Genomic DNA, 11,537 nt, shown 5'->3' on the forward strand with positions numbered 1-11,537 from the left:
CTTTTGCTCTCTCTCTCTCTCTCTCCCTCCGTACCTCTCTCTCCCTTCCTCTCTCCTTTGCTCTCTCTCTCCCTCCCTCCTTTGCTCCCCCTCTCTCTCTCCCTACCTCCGTACCTCTCTCTCTCCCTCCCTCCTTTTCCCCCTCTCTCTCCCTTTCTTCCTCCGTACCTCTCTCTCAATATATATCACGACTTCCCCGCCCCCTTTATTCCATCCCTTCCTACCGCCAACAATCTACTTTTCTCTACCTCCCTCTTACCCTCTCTCTCCCTCCCCTCTGTCTCTCCATCTCACTCTCTATACCCCTCCCCCTCTCTCTTTCTTCCTCCCACTCTCTTCCTCCCTTCCTATCTCCACCTCTCTCACTCCCTTCCTCCCTCCCACTATTTCTTTCCATCCTTCCTTCCCCTCTCTACTCTCTCATTTTCCCTCCTCTCTTCCTCCCTCCATATCTCACTCTCTCCCCCCTCTCATTCCTTCCACCCCACTATTTCTTTCCCTCCCTTCCTCTCTCCCTCCCTTCCACACTCCCTATCTCTTTCTTCTTCTTTTCCTCCCTCAATCCCACCAAATCTCTTCCCCCCTCTCTCTCTCTCTCCCTCCCTTCTTTTCTCCTTCTCTCTCCATCCCTTTCACTCAGTCCATTCCTATATATCTCTCTTCCTCCCCATTTATCTCCCTTCCTCCGTACATCTCTCTTTATCTTGGTAGTATTATGACATTTATTATTGAAAGTAACAAGAAAGCACCTACGCGGTTCATACTTCGCAATAAGTCAAGTCAAGTCAATACTTATTTCAAAAAACCCCTAGGGTTACATGAATAAAATAAATAAAAATTGCAATAAACACGACAAAAAAGATGTAATAATGAGACACAACACTTCGAATTAACCGAAAATAAATCTCATAACAAAATAATTGTAATCATTTTTTTTTTTTTTACAGGAATGTATATGTTTCTGTGTTTGTTTTTGTTTTAATACAAAACAACAAAAAAAACCGTGATCAAATAATCAGAACTCTTTCAAAATACTCTTAATAAAATATATTAAATGCAATAACTTTTTTTTTTTTTTTAAATTCAAATACATGTTTAAGTTTGACTGCATTTGAATAGAAACTGAATTTTGATGAAAGCAGTTACTGTAAAGTCATTTGAAGTCACATGATAAAAATCACATGGTTTAGTTGAGCAGACCAAAAAGTGCAGAGCTAAAATGTGTGTATGAATCTGTGTGAAAATCCAGTCCGTTTGTCCACAGGGATGCTAGGAAGCAGTCAAATGGGGTCGCTCAATCTGCTCAAATCCAGTCAAATGGGGTCGCACGGGCCGACAAATGGGGACGTCCCCGTTTGTCGGAAGCGTCCCCATTTGACTGCTCTCCAGTGACAATCGTCCCCATTTGTCGGTAAAACCACCTACACACACACACACACACACAATCTGCAAACACCAAGTCAAACACACACAGAGTTTATTATTTTTAACATAGACCCTCCAAGAGGGTTAGGGCCTACCTTTTCTTGTACCAACTTCTTGAGGTAGTTGTTCTCTTCCCGCAGCTTCATGACCTCTCTGCAGCAGATACAGCAAAATCAAACAAATGCTTTTTTGCAGTAATACTGTAGTTTAAACAGACTATTCCTGCAGCTAGGGGGCGTTTTCTTTTTGCGAAATAGTGGGTACAGTGTCTATCGGGACAAGAAAGTTGCAACTATCTAAACAGTTTTAAGGCGCTGGAAGTTTCAACTTTTTTTTATTTGGATAGACACTGATCATTAATTACTAAGACTCACTGATTACTCAGGCGTCAAAAAAGTCTGCGTCAATGACTGAAGACTGAAGCCTGAGACCAACAATGTACTGCAGTGGAACCCCCCTTTTAAGACCTCCAAAAATCTGATAAAAACAGGTCTTAAAAATGTGGGAGTAAATTTACAAAGGCTATAAAAGGAAAGTCTAAGAAAAGAGGGTTTTAAAAGCGAGGAAGTCTTACGGTAAAGAAACCCCATGGAAATTAACCAACAATTGTTGATAGGTGTGTTTTGGGTTTTAACACTATGACACACTTTGATCTATGTTCTTTCGGTTGAGCATAACCAAAATGTGAATTGTTGGCAAAAAAGGCACTTTTTTAAAACTTGTTGTTGTACTGGTTGCGATTGAATCATTTCTGGACTCATTTTATATTCATTATTTTCAAATCGCCATAACTTTTGTTTAAAACTACTTTGGAAGATGTTTCAAGCACAACAATGTAGATCTACATACGCTGATTGTGTTCGCCTGCCGTCGCCCGAAAGTGTGTAACCTTGTTTTTGATTAGCTGATGTGTGAAAGGGTATGAAGCCTCACTTGCCAAACAGAGCGTGTCTTATATAGTACATTTGCGGGCTGAATCTAAATATGCCATGTGCATAACTTGTACAGTTTTAGATCTGAAGGTATGAGTAGGTCTAAAAAGTGTTCACGGCGTAAAGTTTGCGGATGGCTATGTTTACTCTCGGAAGACACAACACAGATTTCTCGAGAATCCACATGCCGCCACCTCCACACGAAAAGTTGACAAAATCACAAGAAGAAAATAACAAAACACAAACAGTTGATGTTGCTAGTTTTGAGCAAGCTGATGACGAGGTGATAAGGATCTGAGACACGTCACAGTGTTGTGCGATGACGATATGCTATCTGTCACTGAAAATTCACCACCGATAACTTACGTTCAACTTCAAGCGCGATTTTCTCAGAATCACGTTTTTCGCAGCATGCGTTGCGGTTACATGGACATTTTCAAAACTATTCAACCGATTGTCATAAAATTTGGCATGATGTTTGTTCATGTAATTGTTTTACATTTTGTTCCTCTGAATAAGAATTCTGAAGAAAGTTGTCATTTTTGTTACGGTTTTTCTATTTGGTACTTGTTTGGGCTGGTCAAAAACAACCTTTTTGTGCATTTGTCAAAAAACTGGAGGAACAAAACGCAGAGGAGTCATTTTTTGACACTTCAGCCAAATATGGTGACAATCGGAGAAATGATTTTGATCACATGTGTGTAACGCTACTCCGACCATTGTCCTAAAAATCTGATGTTATGAAACTGTTTTTGCAGATATCATAACGAAATTTGCACACTGCATTCCTTAATAATTCAAGCATGTACCGTGCAAGTTTTGTGCAAAACGGTTTGTATTCTAGTGTGTAGCGCGAACACAAACAAGAAGGGCAAAGCCCATACGACTCACATGCTTGACCTTTACATGACCTTGACCTTCAGCTAAACCTAGCAATGACATTATACACTAAGAACTGCTTTACACATTTTTCCTACCAAAATACATGTGACCTTGACCCAAGGTCAAGGTCATCCAAGGTCATGCAACACAAAGCTGTTAATTCAAGACATAGGAAGTACAATGGTGCTTATTGGCTCTTTCTACCATGAGATATGGTCACTTTTAGTGGTTCACTACCTTATTTTGGTCACATTTCATAAAGGTCAAAGTGACCTTGACCTTGATCATATGTGACCAAATATGTCTCATGATGAAAGCATAACATGTGCCCCACATAATTTTTAAGTTTGAAACAGTTATCTTCCATAGTTCAGGGTCAAGGTCACTTCAAAATATGTATACAATCCAACTTTGAAGAGCTCCTGTGACCTTGACCTTGAAGCAAGGTAAACCAAACTGGTATCAAAAGATGGGGTTTACTTTGCCCTATATATCATATATAGGTGAGGTACTGTATTCAATCTCAAAAACTTCAGAGAAAATGGGAAAAATGGGAAAAATAGCTGTTTTTTAGACAACATTTATGGCCCCTGCGACCTTGACCTTGAAGCAAGGTCAAGATGCTATGTATGTTTTTTGGGGCCTTGTCATCATACACCATCTTGCCAAATTTGGTACTGATAGACTGAATAGTGTCCAAGAAATATCCAACGTTAAAGTTTTCCGGACGGACGGACGGGGGGGACGGACGGACGGGGGGGACGGACGGACGGACGGACGACTCGGGTGAGTACATAGACTCACTTTTGCTTCGCATGTGAGTAAAAAAAACCCGCAATTTTGCGCAAAATCCATGGGGTTTCCTTACCTTAAATTGGGGGGGGGGGGGGGGGGGTTCTTAAAAGGGGGGTTCCACTATACTATGTACTGAACTACTGCAAAGTCTGCACACATAACCATGCAAAAACCAACAGCTGCAGCCTTTAGCTAGCTTGATCATCTATATTGCCTTACGGACTAAACAAGAAGAATTAACATGCATGAGGAAGAAACTTATAATGGACACATGCAAAAGTAGGAAGAGAAGATGAAAAGAAGAAGGATACCGTAATCGTCTGTCAATCATCAAACACTGATTACACCCACAGACAGACAATATGTACACTCCTGCTTCCACATGTAAAACAAAAAATTAAACGCAGACAACACATTGGCACACAAGGAGTTGAAGGACTGCATGAGTCTACAAATGAGGAAAGAAAATCACCTCTCATAGGCTTGTGCAGAAGAAATCATCTTCTTGGCATCTATAAGCATCTTGTTCTGCTCTTGCAGCTGTGACACAAAACATTTTGCAGTGAAATTAGAATATCGCAGATCATCCACACAATTCACACGATTCTAAAGGGTCACCCGAAAAGTGCTGTACCTGTGCAAATCTTAACAACTGCAATAAAAATTAATGGAAACTAGAATCTGCAGCTTAATGAAAGTCTAGGTTGGTTTTGTTTCTCCTATCTAGTTTCTCTTTGTCTGTCTTCTAATATAAACTCTGCAAAAAATATTATTGCGACACTTAAATTTGTTGTCCCCAATCTAAAAAACCAAACCAAACCCGCAAAAACCTTATTCACATTTTCCATGCCTTTAATCATAAACACATTTAGCGTGGCTGCATGTTTGGCACACTTTTTAGACAGATAATTTCCTTCACAGGGGTCACGGCCACTCAAATGAGGGTACCCCCCAAATCGACCCGACAAAACCGTAATCAAGGTATACCAACCAAAAGTCAGCAAAAAAACAGGAAAGGCAAAATTCACCAACTTCATTTTGCAATAAAGTTTTAACAACTCTTAAATTTATTATTAATTATTATTGATTAATTATCTACCCAGAACATTTGGGGTTTTTTGCATGGCTATCTTGTGTATTTCTTGTGCATTGCCATTCATTAATCAAGGTATACCAACCAAAAGTCAGCAAAAAAACAGGAAAGGCAAAATTCACCAACTTCATTTTGCAATAAAGTTTTAACAACTCTTAAATTTATTATTAATTATTATTGATTAATTATCTACCCAGAACATTTGGGTTTTTTTGCATGGCTATCTTGTGTATTTCTTGTGCATTGCCATTCATATATTGACGCAGATATCAATTGCAAAAATGGTCGAAAACATGGATTCAATTTTCAAGATTTACTTGACAAACGTTCAGAAATGTTACAAAAAATATTAAAGGATGTAGAGTTACCTTGTTTTTGATGTGGGTGATAAACCTTCGCCTGTGGTTCTTTTGAAAATCCAACACCTGGAAAAGCAAAATAAAATGTGAAAAAGATATATTGTGACACTTCTTTCTACCCAGACAAAAACATTTATATTTCTGTGGCAAAATTAAGCAACTTTTCAACACGAACATACAGGAAGAAAGTCCAATCAGTTACTGCAACATCTTCCCAGCTAGGTAATTTTGTTTCTCTTATGCATTACTTCTTGTGTTACATCATTCTGACTGATGATGTAAACAGTGCTAATATAGTGGTCAAAGTCAGGCAGTGCAGGTGAAGCACTAGACAATGTGATATTGCATTAAATTGGTATAAAAAAAACAATACAGCAGCAAAAAGGTTACAGAATACCTGCATGCACTTTTTCATTGCCTTGTTGAGCTGCTCAACAGGGTCTTGGAAATACACCTCCACATCAGGTTTTACCTGAAAAACAAAATGCCAGAAATAAAGAAACCAACAACATGGAAAACTGCAACAGATTTAAATGTTTATCAATCAATCAATATGAGGCTTATATCGCGCGTATTCCGTGGGTACAGTTCTAAGCGCAGGGATTTATTTTTTTAATTTATTTTTAAATTATTTAATTTTTTAATTTTTATTTTATGCAATTTATATCGCGCACATATTCAAGGCGCAGGGATTTATTTATACCGTGTGAGATGGAATTTTTTTACACAATACATCACGCATTCACATCGGCCAGCAGATCGCAGCCATTTCGGCGCATATCCTACTTTTCACGGCCTATTATTCCAAGTCACACGGGTATTTTGGTGGACATTTTTATCTATGCCAATACAATTTTGCCAGGAAAGACCCTTTTGTCAATCGTGGGATCTTTAACGTGCACACCCCAATGTAGTGTACACGAAGGGACCTCGGTTTTTCGTCTCATCCGAAAGACTAGCACTTGAACCCACCACCTAGGTTAGGAAAGGGGGGAGAAAATTGCTAACGCCCTGACCCAGGGTCGAACTCGCAACCTCTTGCTTCCGAGCGCAAGTGCGTTACCACTCGGCCACCCAGTCCTTTATAGCCTTTGCAACGGAAAGCCAGTTGTCACACGGGTATTTTGGTGGACATTTTTATCTATGCCAATACAATTTTGCCAGGAAAGACCCTTTTGTCAATCGTGGGATCTTTAACGTGCACACCCCAATGTAGTGTACACGAAGGGACCTCGGGCGGGGATATAGCTCAGTTGGTAGCGCGCTGGATTTGTATTCAGTTGGCCGCTGTCAGCGCGAGTTCGATCCCAGGTTCGGCGGAAATTTATTTCACAGAGTCAACTTTGTGTGCAGACTCTCTTCGGTGTCCGAACCACCCCCCGTGTATACTACATTGGGTGTGCACGTTAAAGATCCCACGATTGACAAAAGGGTCTTTCCTGGCAAAATTGCTTAGGCACAATTAATAATTGTCTACCATACCCGTGTGACTTGGAATAAGGCCATGAAAGGTAAATATGCGCCGACATGGCTGCAATCTACTGGCCGTATAAAATTTCACCTCACACGGCATCACTGCACAGCGCCTAGAACTGTACCCACGGAATATGCGCGATATAAGCCTCATTGATTGATTGAGTTGTGTTTTTCAAGAATCCTACCAGCAGGTACTTAAGTGTAACTTAATTAACATATTATGCATCATTTGTTTTAGTTTTGATTCTGAAGTACCCCCCCCCCCCCTCCCCCCAAAAATTGAGAATCAATAATTCTATAACACATGAAGTCATTTCCTTCTTATACAGGAACCAATGGTACGTATGATGAAAGTATAGTTTTGGGACCAACCAAAAGCGTCCCTGCATTGCAGGTGGCCTTTCCTAACAATTACATTTTGGTTAGATATGATAGAAAAAGGGAAAACAAAAGCCAGCCTTTCATTGGAAGTGTCCTCTCAATGGAGGAGTAATATATGACGTTGCAGCTACCACTGTGTATCCTGCTGGGTCCTTGGCTTAAATTTATAGCTCTAAGTCTAACTGCATGGATGTTAGAATACCTATCTGTGCCACATGTCATTACTTCACAATATAATTAGCAGATAAAAGGTCATCACAGCTGTGTGGCAAGACCTCCATAAAAAAAACATCAACAACAAAACTGAAGCACAAACACATAATGTTAAACGCATTGTAATCTAGAGATTACTATTCATCTGACAAATGCAAACAATAAACAGCAAACAAAAATTCAAAATTGCAATGAACAAAGCACTACAACAAAACAAAAGTCAACATCATGCACATCTTATGAAAGTTAACACCAATTCTTACATTCCCTGCCAGCTGCATAGTTGAACATTTGCTTGCACACATTCTGCAGCTATCTTTTGTAGCTGTGTTGGACATAAAAGCAAACTGTCGTCAGTTTTTGCAATCTCACTAACATCTCTCGCGAATGACATTGCTGATTGCTGATCAAGTCACTGGATTTCAATGAATACCAATTCATTAAACAGCAATTAAGTGCCAACACTGATAAGGTGTAAACAAAATTCTTTTTAGAGTCTTTGGTAAGTACCCCAACCGACCAAATTTTTTTTCTTTGACCAAAGAGCTTTGTGTGTGTATTAACCAAAAAATCGCAAACATTTATATTTAATTTTTTAATGTTAATGAACAAACTTATTATATAACTTTTAAGCTTCCACACTGAAATACAATCTCATATTCCGAACATGATTCAAAGATTGCATGCTTTTGCATAAAGCTGAAAACCTGCGGATTTAGTTTTTATTTCCGGTGAATATATATATGTTCTGCGCGAAGTTAGAATCCGGTTCCATTCTAGAATGGACCGGGTCCAAGTTGGAATTCTGACCCTGCGCAAGTACAGGGGTGCCATTCTAGAATGGTACCCTTGTTGCTGGTCCATTCATCGCGAGAGTGAATAAAGGGGGCCGTAATGTTTGTAGGTAAGACAGAGTTGTCTTCCCTTGAATTATCTCCACCTGCACCTTCCCTTTGATAAAATGGGGCTGATTTGTCTACCCCTGAAAAAAAATCCTTTGGCGATCTTGCGATGTCATGTCATGTCAAGAAAGTTGACACTCCTGAGTACGCAATAAACAAAGGCAGACCATAGCAAGGGGGACTACCAGGGCGGTAATGTTTGCAGGGCAGTTGTTTTTGTGATGAGAGCCGGTTGCGGCCGCTTGCAATGTCAGCGCTGTCTCCCTCTCGGAAATGTCCGGTTTTTTGACAATTTTTTTGACAGACAGACAGACAGACGGTCAGACCGACTAACCGACAGACAGACCAACAGAAGGACAGAGTGAGTTATAGAGCTGTTGTCACAGGTTTAAAAAAAAGTTGACATTAACAAAAACAGAAATCAACAACAACTTTTGTCTGGTTTTATAATATTATGGGAAAACATTGAAAGCAATTCATAGTAGTAGTACTACCACAACAAATACTCTCAAAGGGGAATTCCATGCCTAAAAGTTTGACAGTTTTTATTTAATCTATCAGAATCCCTACCTTCCAAACTGTGATATGCCCACGTTTCAAACTCCTACAACCCTGCATTACTACTACACAAAAGAACAAAGTTCCAAGAATTATATCCTGGTGCACATTTATTTGTAGAGGAAGTACCAATCATTCAAGAGAGTTCACTTGATTTACAAATGGATTGGAGGTCTGTCATTTCCAAGCAACTGAATTGTAGCTTAAAATCAGTGAATACCCTTTATTTCTGACCAAGCCTCATTGCAATGACAGTCAATTAATTTTTCTCTCCAAAATCACAACATTATACCATGTCATACGTTCAAATAACCTCTAATTGTCCTTGAAAAAAATACAGGCTCCTGACGTTCTCAGTGCCCAGTGACGGCAGAGATTGACGAATTGCAATTCAACCGTGTAGCAAGATGACACCACTTGAGCCAGAGGTCAACTAATGATTAGTAATGACATTCCAATTCACAGCATCTTGATTGACAAGCTTGATTTTCCGTAATAACTGTGGAAAGTCAGAATTTTCAAAAATTTTCCCTGAAAAGCATAAATACTCGAAGCTCAGCGTTCACAAATGAATCAAATGAAAGAATGAAATCGATGATTAGATGCCACAAGACCTTATGTCGAAATACAAACGCCAGTTATGGGATGATATGTCATTTTGGAGAAAACAGAGACGATTTTCTACAGAAACTAGCCTCGCCTTTGCCGATTTTCGTGGGGCCAACCGCAGCCAATTGCTTTCGTTGTGGTCGGCGCTCATAACGAGGGGTTTGCTATGGCTGCGAGTCTTGTGGTCAAAGCAGCACCGTTCTTAAGAGGCGCATGCCTGATAGAACGTTAAAGCTAGTTTAAAAAAAAAAAAAAAAAAAAAAAAGCCTTTCCCTCGCTCAAACTACACAGTCATATTATATATCGATACAAAGCTAAAGACTTTATCTTCACAATTCAGAAGACCAACTTCATGTATATGAATAAGATTAAAAGTTACAAGCGAGATCGGCAAAACACTGTCAGTCCGGAAATTTCCGTTCGTAGCGATCAGTGCTGAGTGTCTCTCAAAATCGTAATCACTTTCAGAACATCACAATCCCAATTCACGATGTCTTTGAGTAAAGTGTAAAAAACCCGGAAAAAAACCCAACCAAACACACAAAAAACAAAAACAAACAGAAAATCCACATTTGTGGCTTTGGCTGTGTGATAATCTAATTGAAATGACTATTCCAACTTGGACCCAAATTCCAACCTTGCGCACGGCCGATTCTAGAATGGACCAGCAACAAGGGTACCATTCTAGAATGGCACCCCTGTACTTGCGCAGGGTTAGAATTCCAACTTGGACCCGGTCCATTCTAGAATGGAACCGGATTCTAACTTCGCGCAGAACATATATATATGGAGTGACAAATTTCCCATTGTTTGCGCACCTTCATTTTTTCCAGAGTGTTGAAAGAAGTTTAAGGGTCATCAGAAAAAATACAGAGGTCGATCACCCAAAATATATAATAAGACAATATGCATAAGAAATTCAATCACATAAACTAAAGAAGTTTTGGAGACCACATATATTATATGTCTGTTAACTCTAGATAGCAATATTTCTCAAATAATTTGCAATTGCCCATGCATTACTCTATAATATGATTGATGATTTGCAGGCCATTTGTATACGTAACTTGTAAACTGTTGCGAGTATTCAGATCTATTTATATTAAGCTACTATATATATATCCAGGTTTCCCAATTGCTTCGTTTCCGGCCGATTTATGTGGAGCACGTGATGCGCACAAAAAATATTGGCGGTCTAGAAGTGTCATCTGCGCAATGATCGCAGCGGCTTTCTTGACCACCAAGGACGACCACGCACGTTCTTAGACGTCATTTGTTAGACCTCAATAGGGGCTGCCTTACTTTTAAGAGTTTATCATCATATAACTGCTACATCACCTTTGATAACACATTTGTCACAGTAGATGTGGCCACATGTTGTAATGTGAAATTGTATGCCCTTGTAGGGCTGCAGAAAACAAGTGTTGCAGTGAAGCCAGTCAGCCATCAGAAGTGGATTTGCCGTTCCTGGCAATGAACTGATCACCTGACGACATAGAGAAAAGAGAAACATAGTAACCAGCGACTAATATCGCACGCCAGTTGTTCTCACGGATTTTCACATAATTGTCAGATTCTGATTTCCATTGTATGTTGAATAACTCACTGTCTCGCAATAAACTACAAGTATTATACATCCCACTCAGCTTAATCAAGATCTCAAGATCTCAAGACCAAAAGGCGAGACGTACCCCTTCCATTTTATTTTACTTTTTTTTACTTTTTTTTTACTGATGAATGGGATTGATTGTTACGCAGATCAACCTTAATGGTAATTAATTCCCTCTTTTAGTGCACATCGATAATAACAAGGTATGGAGCTTAATATACGTATACCATGGCCACATTTGACAGCACAACAACGACGTCCGTGAATATCCACACGTTGACTGTCGTCTGCTGGGCATTTAGA

The 11,537-nt window shown here is 39.5% G+C and overlaps 1 protein-coding gene across 1 annotated transcript; it reads right to left on the minus strand.

Annotated features, from left to right (window-relative positions):
- Window positions 1–1,452: 1,452 nt before the first annotated feature.
- LOC138962386 (E3 ubiquitin-protein ligase RNF212B-like) lies at window positions 1,453–11,531 on the minus strand. The gene is made up of 7 exons (XM_070334193.1): window positions 11,462–11,531; window positions 10,964–11,111; window positions 7,820–7,881; window positions 5,884–5,958; window positions 5,496–5,552; window positions 4,507–4,574; window positions 1,453–1,578 (listed from the first exon to the last, which is right to left on the minus strand). The coding sequence occupies exons 1-7, from the start codon at window positions 11,462–11,464 to the stop codon at window positions 1,461–1,463; spliced, it is 531 nt and encodes a 176-aa protein (XP_070190294.1). The 5' UTR covers window positions 11,465–11,531; the 3' UTR covers window positions 1,453–1,460.
- Window positions 11,532–11,537: the final 6 nt, after the last annotated feature.

Source organism: Littorina saxatilis, linkage group LG1 (assembly GCF_037325665.1).
Source record: "Littorina saxatilis isolate snail1 linkage group LG1, US_GU_Lsax_2.0, whole genome shotgun sequence".
Lineage (NCBI taxonomy): Eukaryota > Metazoa > Mollusca > Gastropoda > Littorinimorpha > Littorinidae > Littorina > Littorina saxatilis.

What these genes read in the sequence shown, in the direction of transcription:
- LOC138962386 (XM_070334193.1), bottom strand. An exon ending in TGACAAATGTGTTATCAAAG is followed by an intron (nt 7,882 to 10,963) that starts GTGATGTAGCAG and finishes TGTCCAACACAG; the next exon opens with CTACAAAAGATAGCTGCAGA. An exon ending in TCTGCACAAGCCTATGAGAG is followed by an intron (nt 1,579 to 4,506) that starts GTGATTTTCTTT and finishes TATCTGCTGCAG; the next exon opens with AGAGGTCATGAAGCTGCGGG.